Source organism: Leuresthes tenuis, unplaced genomic scaffold (assembly GCF_036924035.1).
Source record: "Leuresthes tenuis unplaced genomic scaffold, fLeuTen1.0.hap1 SCAF_1, whole genome shotgun sequence".
NCBI classification, from domain to species: domain Eukaryota; kingdom Metazoa; phylum Chordata; class Actinopteri; order Atheriniformes; family Atherinopsidae; genus Leuresthes; species Leuresthes tenuis.
Genome location: NW_027325355.1, coordinates 10,004,971 through 10,023,554, shown reverse-complemented (window position 1 = coordinate 10,023,554; position 18,584 = coordinate 10,004,971). Strand labels below are relative to the sequence as shown.

The 18,584-nt window shown below is 40.5% G+C and overlaps 1 protein-coding gene across 1 annotated transcript in view; it reads right to left on the bottom strand.

Annotated features, from left to right (window-relative positions):
- The window catches only part of LOC140296541 (uncharacterized), a 51,348-nt gene extending 39,444 nt beyond the window's left edge, over positions 1-11,904 (bottom strand). The window contains exons 1-2 of the mRNA XM_072379728.1: positions 11,884-11,904; positions 10,920-11,819 (exon numbers count right to left, since the gene is read on the bottom strand). Of these exons, the coding sequence (XP_072235829.1) occupies positions 10,920-11,819; positions 11,884-11,904 (921 nt within the window). The remainder of the gene's footprint in view (positions 1-10,919; positions 11,820-11,883) is intronic.
- Between the last annotated feature and the right edge of the window lie 6,680 nt (positions 11,905-18,584).

Below are 18,584 nucleotides of genomic sequence, written 5' to 3'. Positions count from 1 at the left end.
TTATTGTTATTAATTGTATTTTTGGAGTCTCAGCAAAGTGATGCTATGAAATAAAACAGATATTTTAAATTAATACATGCAATAAAAGGTAAAAATGAAACAAGAAACTTTTCATATAGAGAAACTTATATTAGAGACGCCACTAAAACCTGTTTTATCAGGTGATATTTTTGTGGTTTTTTTTGACAGTTTGAAATATTTAGTTGCAAAAGTGTGAAAAAAAACAAGAAAACAATAGAGACTAGAAAAAAGTCGTGTTTTTCATTTGAAAAATTGACAAATAAAAACAATAATGGAGTAATTTTCAGCTAATCTCCAGATAAATGACGCGTTGTTGCAGTTGATGGTATTTTTTAACAACTTGTTCAACATGCGAACCAGCTGAGAACCAGTTTGATTTTCTATAGCTCAGGGTGCTAAGGGGAGTCACGTCATTATGTGACTGTATACGTCAGTTACAACGCTGCGTTTGCATACACCTTGACGCAAACATCGAAGCAACAACAATTGTTACACAGCAACAAAACCACACCTTCATCCAGGTTGTTACTTTTTGTCTTTAAAGGAATCAAAGATAAACAGCCGTGAGTTTCTCTGTCTGACTTTAATGGAAGAAACTACAGTTATTCCCACAAATTAAAACACAATGTGATTTATTTTGTGAATAAAACAAATAAATCACATTATGTTTCTAGTCAATAACAATTTAAATGATAATCATGTAGATTTTTCTTCAAACACAACAGTGATCAAACTGGAGCTGAAATTAGAAGTGAACATGTTCCCCAAACATTACAGAGCAGAAACAAACAGGAAAGTTACTGAAGACAAAGTTCAGACTCACAGTTTGTTCAAACCAAGTGTTGAAGAAGACGAGGCTCCACAGACTGAGACACAGGTGAGCTGCTGCTGGAATCAGTCAGAGCTCCACCCCTGATGGGGGCAGGACAGGTAGGAGGGAGGAGCAGCAACAGGATCTGATTTCATCTTTATCTCTGAGTTTAACAGCAGCTTGTAACCTTGTTGTAACATTTCTGATTTGTTTTGAAATGAATGAACAGTTTCATCAGTCTTACTCTCACTCCTGACTCCTATCAGCCATCATCTGCTTATTTCCTCCATCATGTCTCACTGAGGAGTTTTCTCACATTAGGTAGGGATCATGATGGAGGTCAGAATGGTAACTGACCATCTCACAGCCAGTCTGGGACTTGGAGGCATCCTGCTTTGGTATCAGGCAGACTGGTCATGTTGACTCTGAAGCAACAATCAGATGGAGGAGGGAACATGCTCATTAACATCACTGATGGTGGATAGAAAGAGAGCCTTTTCTGTCCATCTGAGCATGAATAGGACTGAAACAGATGACCTGGCTGAACACTCCCTCTACAACATGTTCCTGCTTAAGTTTGAAGCTTTAAAAGTATTCTGACACCTCTGAAACTTGTTGTGTTTCACACAGCCTGCCTTATTTATTTCATGATGACTGTGTTTGAGGAGATTAACAGAACCCGTAAACATCTTACTGTTTGATTGTGCTGAAAATGTCAAAGAATGACCCGAATTCATGGTGAGAAAAGTGTTGAATGTCTGCAGCTGGTTCAGTAAAGCAGCTGAAGTCTCATCAATCAGGTTTTATGCATTGTACTGCAGGAAGACTGTACCTGCCTTTTTAGTTTTAAACAAAACTAAATGTTGTTTAGAGTAAAGATTTATGGGAATAAAGCAGAGGCTGGAAGCAGGAACTGGAATCTGACTGATATCTGATGGTTTACAAGTCAAAGTCCAGAGAAGAACAGAAGTTGTTCAGACCTGAAACTTTGCTTGGCCAAAGTTACAGGAGTGAATGGCAGCAGCAGTTGGGTCCAGAGTTTCTCACAAAGACAGAAAAGATCTAAAAGATTTAAAAGCTGATGTTGGAGACTGATCTCCAGCAGAAGGTAACTGGAGATGGAGGCCAAGCACTGCTCACCAGGAACCAGTTCTGTGATTAAACATGATTAAACCCTAACAAGGGGAGACCAAAGTATGGTTCACATGACCTCATCAACACTCATCACAGATGATTTTATCTTTAATTATGAATTAATTTGTCCCCTTCAGAGGAATAAAGGCTGGAGTGGACATTTACACATCTGTCATGTTTGGATTATTAGCTCCAAACAATGCTCAGGTTATGCAGCTCCTTTTTAAAAGGTGCCTTTGGTCTTCATCAATGTTGACTTTTTATGTACCAGAGTGTTTAATATGCATCTGTTTTAATTTGATCTTTAACAGATTCTCAGGAACATGAATGTCTACATGTTTCAGGATCCTTCAAACTTTTCCTCAAGCTGTTATCTGACAGCAGCCTCTGAGAGTTTATCACCTGTATGGCACACAGGCCAGGAAGATGTTACAGGAATGTTCATTTCAGTCAGAGGACAGGGACACGTGAGAATCAGCGCTCACAGGAGATGCGTGTTAATCATTAAAAGTTGTGATTGTGACAGTAAAACAAATCTGAGGTCGGTCTCCTGCAAAGTTAGTGAAAAACATTGTTTCAAAGCTCAGCCCTGAGTTTATGTGCAGGATTTAACTCTAATTTACTCACTGTTAACACTTCACTGCTTTATTTTATACATTGAGCACTTAAATGTGGACTTTTCTATCTTCTTGTTAGTTTTTACTCATTTTAGTGTGTTATGTGGTGTGAGAAGAATGTGTTCAGATGAAGGTGCTTTTATGAGTCATTCTTTTCAGTTATCACAGACAACACCAGTGTTTATTTTCACAACATCCAGTCAGACTGCGTGAAGAAGGCGTGACAGTAGAGGTGAGAAACAACAGCAGCATTACGACAGATTTATTCCAAATAAAGCCAATACAGAAAATTGTTAATATTTATATATTTTTTTTCCATTTTATTCAGGGGCGTCACTCGGTCTTAAGGACAGGGGGGGGCTTAGCCCCCAGAAGATGCACAGGATGTGAGCGAACGTAGCGCACAAGCGCAAAACATCACAAACAGCTAAAAAAGGCAGAGAAAATATTTATTGTTATTATTATTTCAGTCTGTTTCTTTAATACAACAACTATCACAGGTTTGCACAGTAACAGCATATTTACAGCATTAACAAGAAAAAAAATGGCTCCAATATCGAGTTACTTGGTGGATGGAAGCATCAAAGAAATCCGTCTGTTTTTAAGGGTGACAAATGGCTCTATCACTCTGCTGTGACTGAGATGCTGAAGCTTGTCTTTTTCAATTGACATGACTCCAAGACTGTGAAGTCTTTTCTGAGCCATTGTTTGAGGCAGGCAGGAATGCAGCCGACGCAGTGCACTACAGGATGTTCCACATGAGCAGCTGCTCACAGGCACTGTTAGGGATGGTTGCCTTCAGAGAGGGAAACATGTCTGTAATCTGAGACAATAAGAAGGAGGGTTTGAAAGAGGAGATGAAGCTTCTGAAGCTGTCAGACTCCTCTTCCTCAGACTCAGTCTGAGAACAATGTGGAGTTAAAGAAAACACAGGCATCTGTTTTAAAGGACTCACTGATGTTATGACCGAAAATCCAAAAATGATATGAAATTTGAGTATTTTATCCACTTTTTTTATCCATGAAATATCATTGTGTTCACCTTCTGATCAAACTGTTTCATCATTCTTTGGGGACCTGGGATGTATCTATATTGGCCACTAAGTTACCTTCAGTTATGACACAAGAACATTTACATGAAATCTGCCTGAAGGGCAACAGCTCACAGAGAGGCTGCAGTATCAGTAGCTCCTGCACCAGGAAATCATTTTCCTTTAGAAAATGTATTCCTAAATAAAGCAAGGGTTGTCTGTGAAAACACTAAAATATTTTCCTCCGTATTTGTGTCTAATCAGTGACTATTATAATAAACATCAATACTCACATTATAAGGACAGCAGGAGGCTGAATCTGTGAAATCAGTGTAAAAGTAAAACTTACAATGAAAAGACAAACCCACAGAGTCACCTGATGGAAAAAAAAACATACAGAGTGATAAAAGATGCTTCTACAGGTCTGCAATGAACCTGTTTGTCAAGATTCAGCCTGTATTTTCCATCTAGTTTGTTTATGATGGATGAAAGATTAACATTTAAATCAGCTGATGGTAAGAGAATCAAGGAGGTTGTTTACAGACAATATATCTGTGGGTGAACATCCAGCTTCTGTTTTCCAGGCAAGAAAGTTTCTGACCACCAGAACTTTGTTTTCAGGTCAATGCTGTTGTGTTTTGCAAGATCATTCAAGTGTGTGATTCACATTCAGGACTGCATGCCTGGATGCCTTTCAGTAGCCCTGCCAACCATCCTATCCACACAAGGGAAAAGTAACTCTCTTTTCAATGCGTGAGTTGTTTTTATTTCAGTGTGTGAAACCTGCAGTTTCCTCCAGCACAAAATCTGATACCCAAAGATACTGTGGGTGTGACACAGGGCTTTGGTTCTCTCATGCAGCTCTGTGGCAAATGCATCTGTGCGTTTGCCCTTAAGTGTGTCACACACTGCTTGTTTGCAGATCAAAGCTTCTGCCAGGTCTACAGTCTCTTTCTGAAGGAGCTTGTGGAGTCCTTCGGTTACAGACAGAAGTGACTGAAACATCAGAAGTGCATTGACTGCTGAGAACTTATAGAGCTTTTCTCTGAGACCAACAGCTCCAATGGCAGAAAGGCACTCTCCAAAAGACAATGTCTCAGGAACTGTAGATTGTGTCCGTTTCTGCTTGAACTAAGCTGCCAACAGCAGATATTATAGTCAAACATTAAAAATAGCTTCTATTAACTTCAGACAGAGAAAATAACCTGCATCACAAAAAGATGGAAGTTTAGTTTCACTTTCAGCTTGAGTAAAACTAAACTCTGAAATATACATCCAACAAAGAGTTTAAGAGCAATTAAAAACCAGTGTTTACTTAAAGCTTTATATAAATTTATCCAAATAATTCTATCAAAATAATACCAAGAAAACTGAGCTTTTCTTGATAAGTTCAGGAAACTTTAGTGATATTAAGTAACTTCCCTCAAACACATCGATCAACATGTCTTCTACTGAAGTTACTAAGATAAAGTCTAATATTATATTTAAAGTAACCTTTATTCAACCAGGAAGTCTCACTGAGATCAGATCAGCTAATGCAAGAGTCCAGATCATCATCTGATCTGAGGAATCTTATATCTCTGTGATTTTAAACTGGATGAAGAAGGAATTACTGAAGATAATCTACACTGTCAACACATTTGCCCAGAATCCTTCTTCCAGCCGACAGCTTCAAACAGTTAAACACAGTGATGGGTGAGGACTAACTTCCTGCTCTGAATCTGCTGTGAGCAGAGTTCACTTTTATCCATGTCATTAGTTTCTGACTCTTCTTGTCACAGACGCCACGCTCAGTCTCTTCGTCTCTGTCTCGTTATTTTGTTGTTATGTCTGTCACCGGCTGATGGAAACACCACCCATTACTGTCCCATCCATGTAGGCTGAAAGCAGTCCTAATGTTGGGAAGACTCACAGTGATGGAACAGAATAAGTCGCTGATAATCACCAGAAAATATATCAAAACCACGGTTTAAACTGGGATTTGTACTGTGCAGGAGCTCTGTAGTTTTAGTGCTGCTACAGATGCACCAGATGTGTGCAGGGAGACTAAAAACATCTGTCATCATGTGACAAACTGTGAATACATCAAGGTGACATCTCTCAGGTCTGCACAGCAATCAGAGTCATCCTGGATCCAGCTGTCTGTGTAAAACTGATACTGATAAAATGTTAAAAGTCTCCTGTGTGTCTGTATCAGCTCCAGCAGCGGTGCTGTCATGGTGATGATGGGATGAGACATGAATACCACAGTTTTTCATCTTTACAGTTAACTGGAGTTGATTTATCTATTGTCAGGAACCAAAATAAAACTAAACTGTAAAAAGCTCAGGCTGAAATTATGACTTCTGTGTTGTTCGGGTCGGTTTCGACCCAGTTACAAAAATAAGATTATAAAGCAATAATTAGAGCCACAGATGACATCATCAGTGCACTGTCAGCCAACACACTGACAGCCAGCTCCTCTCCTCATCATGTGAGCTTTAGGGGATTCTCATTTTGCCTTGTTATCCAGTTTACCTGCACAGAAACAGAACAAGCAAAGACGGGCATGTCCACACATGTGAGCTCAGTTCAGTGTGGAGTTGGTGACGTGCAGAGTGCACATCTCCAATGTGCAGCATGCCAAAATGAAAAGAAGATTCTCAGTGAGAGAAGTTCTGGATAATATTTCTGGTGAAAATGAGGGAGAGGACACAGAGCAGCATGGAGATATGGATGAGCAGGTTTCTGAGGAGGAAGACAAAGTGGAATATCATCCAGAAGACACTCATCTGATGAGTCAGATGAGGAGGTCACCGGTGCTGAAGCTGCTCCTGCTGAAAGACTCAAGTCCAAAAATGGTAAGATGTGTTGGAGCTCAGTACCTCATGATGTACATGATGGCAGGGCAGCTGCTGCAGATGTCCTCAAAATGACTCCTGGAATCACAGGGTTTGCTGTGACCAGAATCAGTGACATCAACACATGTTTTGAGCCATTTATGCCATTAAAAAGAGTCAAACCTTGAAGGAACAAAAGTCCATGGCAACATATGGAAAGACACTGATGAGGAACACCTGGATGCTTCTTCTTTTTGCTGGAGTGCACAGATCCTGCAATGAGGCCACTGATCGTCTCTGGGACGCATCGACAGGAAGAAATATTTTCGAGCAACAATGTCACTTCAGACCTTTCAAATGATATCAAGAGAACAACAGAGAAAGATCTGACCAGCCTGCTCCCATCAGGGCTGTCTGGGACAGATGGGTGCAGCTCCTTCCACTGTCTAATGTCTTATTTAATGTCCAATTGTTTTCTCCTCATACATTTTTTTGTATATGTTTATGCATTTAGCAGACGCTTTTATCCAAAGCAACTTACAGGTAGGCAGATAGGGTAAGGGGGCCTTGCCTAAGTACCCCTACTGGAGGTAGCAGTACCTCTCATGCAGGGGATTTGAACCGAGGTCACCCACATGAAATGTGGCAATCTTAACACTACACTATCCAGTCCAGTGTTTGAACAGGAAAACATCTGAAAAACCTTTTAAATCATTATGTTGAGAATCCCAAAGTTTGACTCCTGCAGCTGAGATACACATTTGTTTTAAATTGGTTAAATTGGTTGTCCCAGTAGAGGGCCTGTGTAGAAATCCCTCCGTTAGCTCTCCTATAGCCGCAAGTAGCCACATAACAGCACCTCTGAGCTAACAGAGCTATAGTACACGTTTGTTCATTCATTTTTCTTAAAGTATTGGTGAAATTAAGACAGATAATGTCTTATTTAGAGGCTGCATCATCCATTAACTCCATTATATGGATATACACTGATTGCGAGTTTTCTAAATAGCTCCCGAAGGACGCCGACTTTCGCCAAACTGTTCTGTGAGTAGATGAAACGTATTTCATGTCAGAAATAAGGTCCAGGTTTTAAAATACAGGAGTTCCCCTTTAAAGCAACTCCTCTCACGCCAAAGCTATTTAACTCTGAAAGTTATATTGAATGATCAATAGTGTGAAAAGCTTTCTTCAGCTCAATGAATGGTTCATATGGTAAACTTCTTTCTGTCCGTTGCAGTTGGGATTTCTTCTGTCACCTTCATTATTGCTGCAGCTGTAGACCTATTTGACCCAAACCCATATTGACTCTCATTCAATAAGCTGTTGTTTTCAATAAAACTATCTAGTTTCTGAACAAACTGTGAAAGTATTGATATTGGTCTGCAGCTGTTAAAGCTATGTCTATCTGATGTCTTTAGTTGAAACATGTGATCACCTCATGACACATCAGGAAGTTGATCAGCTTCAGCTGCTGCTGATTTGTTGGCAGACGCCTCAGTTTCTCTTTGGCTCTCAGTTTGCTGGTTCCTGGATTTCCTGGATCTGTTGACATGTCCCAGGTACTTGTTGTGTTTGATCCTCATACATTTAACTTTGTCCTTAGAAAGGATGAGTTCCAAAAAGGGAAACAGGGACTGCTTTTGCATTTGACACAGCCTATATCATGCCAATGTTCATTTGGGGCTGCAGTTTTTGCTTTAGTTTCAGACTTGTTATTAGGCTGGAATGTTGAGGAGTTTCTGTGACAGATAGGCTCCAGTCCCCCTGAAACCATGAATTAAAGAAAGTGGAAGGATGGAAAGTTTTGGGGACATTTATTCATTCATTCCACTTCAGCATTTCTGTTTAAGGGAAGATTCCAACTTTAATGACATTTTTTTTTGTTTATCAGATTTAATATGAAGTTATCCTGAAGAAAATTAATATGACCACTTACAAAACAAAACTGGACTTTTAAATCAGTTTTTCAAAGAGGTAAGTTATGGTTGAAATTTCTTATGGGTTTGATTTAGATTCAGTTTGACGGTCAGTTCACCCCCAGACGGTGCAACTTACCCCCTGACCCGGATCAGCTTAACCCTAACCTGGGGCAAAGAGGAAGCCTTTAGCTTATAATTCACTTATAAAAGCTGATTATGAACTTCTTTCAATTTGATTAGATCTGTTAACAGTCTGCAGACTAATGTGAGACAATAATATTTGTGTGTTTTTGTTATCCAGAAGAATTCAGACAGATGAAGTCACTGTGAGCTGAGCAGTGCTGGAAGATGATATGACAGAGTGACCTAAATGAGGTTTGTGTGTGCGCTCATTTCCAGTCTTTGACAAAGATTGAAAAGTGAATTTATTTGACTGATTTCCTTCCTGCTGGTTCATTTTGGAGGATTTAACCTGAAGGAGAAACTATTTATAATTGTGTCTGGCTGCCTAAAGCCACTGTACAGGTCTGTGAGTGTGCTTCACAGCTATAAAAACACTAGAAGCTCTAACCATGTCCCTGTAACCATGTAAAGCAAATGGAAGGATGGATAGTTTGTTCCATTTAATAGAAGTTATCCTGAAGAAAATAAATATGACCACAGACCATCAGCACCGGCCTCCCCCAGGGGCGTGTTCTCTCCCAGGTGCTCCTCTCCACATACACAACTGCATAAGCCTCGAGAAGCTTAAAAGCTTACAGCTCCTGGTATTCCCAGGCGGTCTCCCATCCAAGTACTAACCAGGCCCAACCTGTGGTTGTTGTGGTGGCTGTATGAGGATATGAAACTGAGGGCCATCTTCTCGTCTAACTGGCAGGGCAGCTGCACAATAACCCAACTACTGATGCCTTTCCATCTGTTCCCTAAGGGGAACTTTAAGGCCTTGGGTGACAAACTCTCTCCAGAGAAGCTGCGACGTCTCAAGTGTTACTGTGCCTGGGGGTTCATTTGACAACAGAGTGTACCTGGATAGCATAGGGGTTCTGAGGAGTCCCAGATTTCATTAAAGCTAGAAATCAAGTTGCTTCAGGTTTTGAATCTTTTCTTCTCTGGTGGGCAACAATAAAAAAGAATGTTGATTGGATAAATTAGATCTACAAGGCATTGCTGAACAATTAGGTCCCATTCTTGAGAGGACTGTTCCAAAGACTTGTTAGACAGGTAGAGAGGGATGATAACGACGAGCTACATGAGGATGATGGATACGAGGATGCAGATGACGTTTAAAGCGCAAAGTAGTGCCTTGCGTGAACCCGAGTAAATTCTCAATGATCTGTTTAAGGGAAATCTCCCTGAAGTGTTAAAACAATGAAGTAGAAAATATAAAAGGTGATGCAAAGTTTGAAAAAAAAAAAAAACTGCATGTGTATGTATGAATCTATACTGAATTTACACCCTCTTTTCCTCTAGTATAAACAGGAGGGAAATGTTAGAAAAATATCATGAAGTTATACTATGAGAAAAAGAAAGTATAGAAGATCTTGCAGGGTCAAGGGACACTGCAATGGAGAAGGCCTCCTATCTATCGTATTTCAGCTTCTGTCTAAGCCTTGTTTTACTGAATGTCTCATAACCTTGTGTGGCTAGTGATCTCGTAGTAGGAAACATAAATAGCGATAGTATCATTTTTTTAACTCAGACAACTGTCAGCTGTCAGTGTCAGCTTCCTGATATGTTGTACAGACTCCTTTGAAACAGTTTCACAGCTTGAAGTTGAGTTTTGTGCCCTTTCAGTGTTGGAACAGCCTTAACTTTCAGCTTCAGTCATGACAATCGAACAGCTGTCTGGAAAGTACAGGGAACAAATCCAAGCCTTTTTCAGATTGCGTTAAAGATTTCTGGGTCTTTGGGAAAGATGATAAGGGTCAACTTTCCTTCGTAACCAAACACACATTTTCTTCAAAAGTATCTATGTAGCAAGAACATGAAAAGCATGAGAAATGTTGACATCTGACCTTTAATAAAATGCAGAAGAATGAAATACAGACAAGTGCAAAGCTATACTTCACATCAAACTAAAATTATATATTGCTTCTACAGATGTTGTATGTTTACATAAATACGCACAGTTGGTGCAAAGCTACTTTGTGAATCTTGACTAAAGAAAACATATGTTCAGTATAACAGAAGAAAACATGTTCCTACTAACAAACAGATTGCATATTGATCTGTTCATCAACTCACAAATGATGCCATGTTTGTCTTGAACGGTGGGAGATCTGTCCAGTTAAAACAATCACAATAAATTATTGTAATAATGAAGCACATTCAATCTTTCTTCAAACATCTGCTACTCAAAGAACATTCAGACCAAAAGTCCTGACAAAAGAAGGTGGTAATCCACAAAGAAGATATTTAATCTGAACAAAGGAAAGGCTTGTGATTGGTAGTTCCTGTTGCTGCTCCCAGGTGAATGTTTTCTTATATGCCGTAAAATATGTTGTTGATTTCAACCTATCATTTATCTGCAGTGCGAGTACAATGGTGTCTCTTAAGACTATATAATGCAGTGAAAGCTGCTCCACACTGACCACAGCTGTAAGGTTTCTCCCCTGTATGAATACGTTGGTGCAACTTCAGATTAGATAATTGAGTGAAAGCTGCTCCACACTGACCACAGCTGTAAGGTTTCTCTCCTGTGTGAATACGTTGGTGCCTCTTCAGATTACTTAGTGCACTGAAAGCTGCCCCACATTGACCACAGCTGTAAGGTTTCTCTCCTGTGTGAATACGTTGGTGCAACTTTAGATTAGATAATTGAGTGAAAGCTGCTCCACACTGACCACAGCTGTAAGGTTTCTCTCCTGTGTGAATATGTTGGTGCATCTTTAGATTAGATAATTGAGTGAAAGCTGCCCCACACTGACCACAGCTGTATGGTTTCTCTCCTGTGTGAATATGTTGGTGTGTCTTTAGACTAGATAATGCAGTGAAAGCTGCTCCACACTGACCACAGCTGTAAGGTTTCTCTCCTGTGTGAATACGTTGGTGCATCTTTAGATTAGATAATGCAGTGAAAGCTGCTCCACACTGACCACAGCTGTAAGGTTTCTCTCCTGTGTGAATACGTTGGTGCCTCTTCAGATTACCTAGTGCAGTGAAAGCTGCCCCACACTGACCACAGCTGTAAGGTTTCTCTCCTGTGTGAATACGTTGATGCAACTTTAGATTAGATAATTGAGTGAAAGCTGCCCCACACTGACCACAGCTGTAAGGTTTCTCTCCTGTGTGAATACGTTGGTGCCTATTCAGATTACTTAGTGCAGTGAAAGCTGCCCCACATTGACTACAGCTGTAAGGTTTCTCTCCAGTATGAAGCATCTGATGATACTTCAGATGAGATGATCTTTTGAAAACTTCCCCACAGTCCTTACAGCAGTATAATGTGGATCCCTCTTTGGCTTGTTTCTGCAATGACAGAGAGGAAGAAGACTTAGATCCATTTGAAGTTCACACAAAATATTTCTCTAACCTCACCTACGCCAACCAACATATTCTAACTGGACCTGGACAGACCGAGCTACAGAGGTCTCAATATCTCAAATCAAACGTGAACGCTGAGAGTGCGTTTATAAGTGCCCCCGGCTATCAGCACAATGCTCTGACAGCTCTGCACACGTTCAGGTTTTTAAACACTAAACTCTTGCTTTTTTTTCTCTTTTACCAATTATTTTTTGTCATGATGAAATTCTGATAAGGAACTGCTACAATATTTCTAATTGATATAAGGAAGCACAGTCTTGCCCAAGTTGTTCAATTAAACACCATGTAGAGGCTGGCCTGAAAAAGGTTGATGACCACTGGTTTAAATGAATAAAAGTAACTGTGGTGGTAATACATGACATTCTTTACACTAACCCTTTGTTCCAGCTTACAGCCCATAGGTCTGCAGCCATTGAGCTCAACAGCTATCAGGGAAACAGTTTTAACTCAACCTTTGTTTCTCTTTAAAATGACTCTTTACACTGAGGTAGAGAGATCTACAAAACTTGTAATTTAACAATTAAAGACGCAGAAGTATTACTACCACCAGGTTTAATTCATGTAATCCAGAGACTTTAAACACAAATAATGAAGATTAGCTCCTGAACCTCTCAAATCTGAAGACTGAGAGCCAGAAAAATGTTCTTCCAGCAGATCATTCAGCTTGCAGCACATGTTCAGTCTAAGCACATCTGTATCAGAGAGAGGAGATGAAACCAGGAAACACTTTGCTGACACTTTTCACATTTGATTCAAAAGCAGAATGAGCAGAGGATGCACGGAGCCTCGACACTCGTCCTCGTATCTTTAATATCCTCCACACTGACCTGTAGCCCAGGTGAACCAGAGGATGAGCCGGCTCTGTTCCTGGTGGAAGGGTTCAAATCCTGGTTCTGCTGCTCCATTCTGGTCCGGGTCCTCCGACTGATGAACTCTGTCCGAAACTGTCAGTACATACAATAAGATCCAGCTGTGGCGTGCAGCATGTCAAACCACACCCACTTTTCTTCTTCTCTTGATAACCTTTCTGGACAGTTTTTAACCATCTAGTCACATTTCATTAAACTTGTTGCTGTGGTTTTTATTTAAATCCCTGAGAACTTTAAAATGGTTCTTTAAAGACCCATAGTTCAAAATATTTGGAGCTTTTTGATCAAATTCAGAAAAAAATTTAATAATATACTCTGTAGAACGACACCCAATGTGTGAAATATCCCATAAATCTCATCTGAGTCAGTGTAACATGATCAACTTAAATCATTTTACTACATTAAGACAATGATACTGTTTGAGGAAAGGGTCCCAATATCATCCCAAAGACTGAAGTTCAGATTTTCTCTGTTTCTAAATTTGTTCTCATTTCCAGAAGCTCTCAGGGATCCAGAAAAGTAACAGAGTAATCTCAGATTTGTCACATTTACACTCTGAAGCCCATTTTTGAACAGTTCAGTTCTCAGGGAGCTTCAGTCTGGACTGAGGCTTGAAACTGAGAAGATGTGATGGTTCAGTGGGGGAATGATCTAGTTCTGTGTGGCTAACAGCACGTCAGTAGGAGCTGTCTGACTGATCTGAGACACTCTGAAGAACAACATGAAGTGGACCATTCTGAGGCCGTCATTTAAATATAAAGGAGTGTTTTTCTGGCATCAGAAGTGCTCGACCAGTGATTCATTCCAGAAAGCTGCTTTAGTGAAACCTAAAGTTTGAGATGAAGGAAACTCTGACACTTAAAAATGTTTTTCAACCCAAATAATCTGCAATCTCCTTTATTTTGATTCTGAAATTATCTGAATTGGGAAACTTATGTATCCAGTTAAAGAGTAAAAAGTGATCTTGTGTTGTGGTCAGATCAGAGTATCAGCTCCTAAAAGTTGCACAGATCCTCCTAATAAAGATCATTTTAGCTCCATTTTAACTAAAGATGTGGGCGGGATGGAGTCACATGGATGACCACAAGATGGTCAAGATGGACAGAAAACTGTCCAAAAAGCTAAGAAAAGAGGAAGAAAAGGGCCCAGAAGTATGTTTCACACACAGCTAAAAAAAAAAAACGGTTTTGCATTAGCATTAGCATGACATGCTAACTGTGAATAGCCGACAGATTATTTGAACTTTTTTACTCTTTAGTGCATGTTCTGACTGACCGTGTCCAGCTGCAGGAATCAAACCAATGACACAAAGTACTTTGAAGACATTTCTGCAAATATTTGACCGCTACATGTATTCTTTTCTGGACTCACCTGCATGCAGCTTCCTGTAGTGATGTTCCAAGATGTGCTGAGGCTTCGAAGCGTGTGTCCAGTAATGGAGGGGGCGGATTGATTAATTTCGTCGAATGATGACCTCAGAAGTCTCGCTGCTCGAAAGTACCACGTGACTGCTTCAGGAAGCGGTTCAGATTTTGCCGAGAGTATTGACAGACATATAAACCCCTCAGTCTCCATTTAAAATGTGGGTTTTTGATGGAGAGCTGCGGTCAGTTCAGGTTTTGAATTTTGATTGTTTGGATACTAGAATTTCGATAGCGTTAGTATAGTTTGGAGATAGTTTGGGGAGTTAAGTGAGACAGAGATAGTTTTTAGATTGAGGAGAGTGAGGAGAGAACGACATGTAAGAGGATGGAGCCAGCTTGGAGGAGGAGGATTTCCCCCGTGTGGGAACATTTTCATTTGATATCTCCTAATAAGATAAGCTAAATGTAACATATTTCAGATGCATTAGGTTTGCTTATAGAACTGTATTTTTCACTGTTTCTTAATGTATTCATAGGTGAGGTGTTTATTGTGTTCCAAGGAGTTGGGGTACAATAAGAATACCTCATCAATGCTGAGGCATTACCGTGCCTTGCATGAGAATAAAGAGGAAACTGGAGCTGCACCCAGCCAAGGTAAGTCATTACAATGTTACAGATGTGCTATCACAATTTTTACATGTTGACTTTTGTTCTTGATGACTTCAGCACTTTGTGTTTTCAAATGCTGGATAAGTGGTGTCAAAGAAAAGGAATCGATTAAAACCAAAAACTATTGATTACCTGGACCTGTCCAGGGTGTACCCCACCTCTCGCCCAATGACCGCTGGGATAGGCTCTCTGTACGCCTACTCTTTCCGGGGCTAAGACTCCATGCAGTCCTGAAGCATGTCCCTTGCCTCTGGAGTCCACCTCATTACTGTAGTCCTGGATGGTTTGGCCCTTCTCAGTTGCTGCCTGTATGTGGGGACCATCTGTATGATGCAGTGGTCGGAGTGTCCAAGGGCAGCGTGGGGGATGGAGCGGTATGAGGGTTTTATGGTGGAGTAGAAGTGGTCCAGTGTGTTGCTGTCCTGCATGGCGCATGTCACCAGCTGTTTGGAGCTCGTCAGTTCCTGGGAGAGGTTACACGAGTTGAAATCTCTCATCACAAGAACTATCGAGTTTGGCCGAGAGGTTTCCACAGTGGAGAAAAGAGCAGCTGAATCTTTGTTGAACGTGTTCACAGATGTACTTAGTTCACTCTTCTGATCACGTTAAGACCAGATGTGAACAGCTCCAGGGCGCCGTTAGAACCACTGTGTGTCATTCATTACTGTAAAAACTGTGCATCATCCTTTCCTCTTTCTTTATTCCAAGATCTTCTTCTCCACTTCAGCTTTTGGCTAAATCTAAACACAGCTCACATGTCTTTGGACATTAATAACATAGATCACAGTGACATATGCAACACTTCAGATAAGCAGCTGCCCCAGTATAATTACAGATGGTTAAAATCATTGTTATTTTATAATATTCTTTCATGAACTGTGAGAAGCATTACACAGAGGGTTCATCTCCAATGCAGGAGTTTTGGTCTTTCTGCAGCCTATTTATTCTAATATCAATGACCAGTTCAGCAGGTGTGTCCCTCAGAGGAGCTGGAGGCAGCTGTTCAGGGCTACTTTTTTAGAAGAAGGTTTACTGATTGGAAAGGGGGCTCCTCACGGTGACACTTTGTGGGTAAGAGCCTGAATAAGGGCAACTTCTTCTTCTTCTTGGTTCTTGAAGACGTTTCATCTCTCATCTGAAAGGATGATTCAGCTTTAAACTAGTTGGTGGGAGTATGGACTTCTAAGCATCAGAGTGGTCTTTTACACCAACACGTTGTGCTACATTCAGTTCTTCACTGGCGAGGTTTCAATCTGAAGTTCCCTTAGATCAAATATGTCCACAACCACACAGATGCAAACAAAAACGTATTCAGACAGAAATATTAACCACTGTAATGAGGTGTAGACTTATTTATTGACCTCCTTGCTTTGTTCACAGAAAGTTTCAGAAGTTTTTTTCTCTCTCATGATAACTTTTCTCCGTCTGTGATATTGGCTTTTTTAGCGTGAGGTAAAAAGGATCCACAGGAGTCTGGAGGATGGACACAAATACAGGGAAATGAGAGGTATGCCTGACTGCACTGGGATGTTGTTTCCTCACCTGTGAGTCACTTTGGATCAAAGCATCTGCTAAATGACTAAATGGAAATGACATGAATGTCCATGATGACTGTACAGAAACATTCCAACAGAACTGTGTATATGAGCTATCTTTGTAGAAACTGGATGTTTCAGGCTGTTAGTCTCAGTTGTTTCCAGATATTTGCCACATAGCTCGCTGTGAAAGCTGCCTTATACTTAACATGTAGAGATATAAAACTGTGGAGCTGATGGATGTAAAAGTGACATGAAATCACTTAAAGATGATTGTTATTTCAGTGTCAGGGGAAGGAAATCATATCACTACCAGCACATAATGAATGTCCTTGTGTAAATGCTTTGAGAAACGTGTTGAGCATCATGCCCTCACTGTGCATGTGTTCTGTTTCTGAGCTGTAATGTGGTACAAAGACTTCACGTGAGTTTAGGAAGTTTTCCTGCTCCTGTCTCAGTCTCAGTGCACTCTGGATTCATCCTCTGGGAAGCAGAAACATCCACAGGAAACTGATGAATATCTGTCCAACAAAATCAGCGTCCTGATAAGCTGCTGCTAGAAGGACAAAATCCTGACCTGAGATCAGTCCAAGATCTGTCTTTTAAAATGGAATAAAGTGAAATGATGTGGTGAAATCTGCTGAAAGCTGTGAAACAACAAGTGCTGCTGGAAGTGTTTTCATGAAGAGCTCATTAAACTTTTTAAAGGAGGAATGGACTTTATTCCAGCAGCAGCTCAAAGCAGCAGATTCATATTTATCTGGACATTTGAATGAAAACATTCAGTATTAAATTAATGTCTTTAAAATGTCTTGCTTTTATTTATGGTGAATTGAAGTTTCATTTGGATCATTTTCCAGAACAAATCTTTGAAATGTTCACAGTTTTTATCTTTGAACCTTCAGAAAACTTCTCTTAATAAGAAGAAAAAGTTGAATAAAAGTTGAAATAAATAAAGACAGCAGAGAGGAAGAAACTCCCTCAGCTCAGTATGTTTGTGACTCTGTCTGAGATGGAGGTGAAATATGTGAACCTGGGCTGTGGTTTATTGCTCTCTCACAGCCGTTCTGTTTATTCACAGCTGAGAAATCATCTTTCTGAGGATGACCATAACCTTTATAATCATCACCACTATCTTTATTAATATCCAGAATCACTGTGAATGTTTCTGCTTCTTTCTTCTGGTACCAGTATATCCAGTTTTCATCACACTGGTCAGTTCCACAGCTGAAGGAGACACTTTGACCAACTCTCCTGGTCAGTGTTAACTGGTCCTGAATCAGCTGTGCTGCCATGGCAACCAGCGCTGTAGTGACTCAGACAGACAGATGAAGGTCAGTGTGACAGTGTGTGTTCCAGGTGGAGTTTGCTGGCTCCTGATTGGCTGGAAACACTCACCTGAACACAGACAGCACAGAGCAGCAGCTGGGAGGAAAAGCATTTTGTGCAGTGGTGTTTCCTCTGGTCAACCTGGGGAGAAGTGGCGCTCTGATGCAGCTGAGGCCAAACAAGGACGAGCTGTGAGATCAGACCAGGGCCACGTGCTTTCTAACAGCTCCTCAGAGCTCCCATCAGCCCCTGCGGCCCACAGATAAGACCGCTGCTGCTGACTGACAGCTCAGCTGAAGCTGCTGTGTGGTTTCATGGTCTTGATTTGAATCTGACAGCAGATGATTAAAATCGGGGTCACATGATGCAGAAAGACTAAAAAACATTCATGTTCCCACAAACACATTCAGCTTGGTGGTGAATTTAGTAACACACACTGTTATCTGTTGTTTAACAGCTGGGATGAAAATGCACAACTACAAATCCACACAGCTCCTCAACACTGATCCAACTCTTCAATGTGTTTGACTTCATTCAATAATGGAGCTGAATTTCTGCTGACTTTCATTCTTTTCCCACTCTGTCTTCTGACATGATGGATTTAGTTTGTCATGTTGTTCTTCATCATGTTTCCATCATGCAAACAAAGTCCTGTCAGTGTTCAGCTCTCAAACAGTTCACCTTCAGTTCAGCTGACACACTGATGCCTGTGAATTCATCTCAAACTGACATTTTTATCAGTGCTGCAGTCTGTCCTTCACTCACATGGGTTGTTCTGGATCACATGGCTGGAACATGAGATTTCCTCTGACCCACAAACACAACTACACTGCTGTCACTGTGCTGCTTATTGGGCTGTGAATGTTGTCAGAACAGCTTTTCAACAACAAGCTGAAGATGTGGCTGTTGTGCTGCTTTTGATTC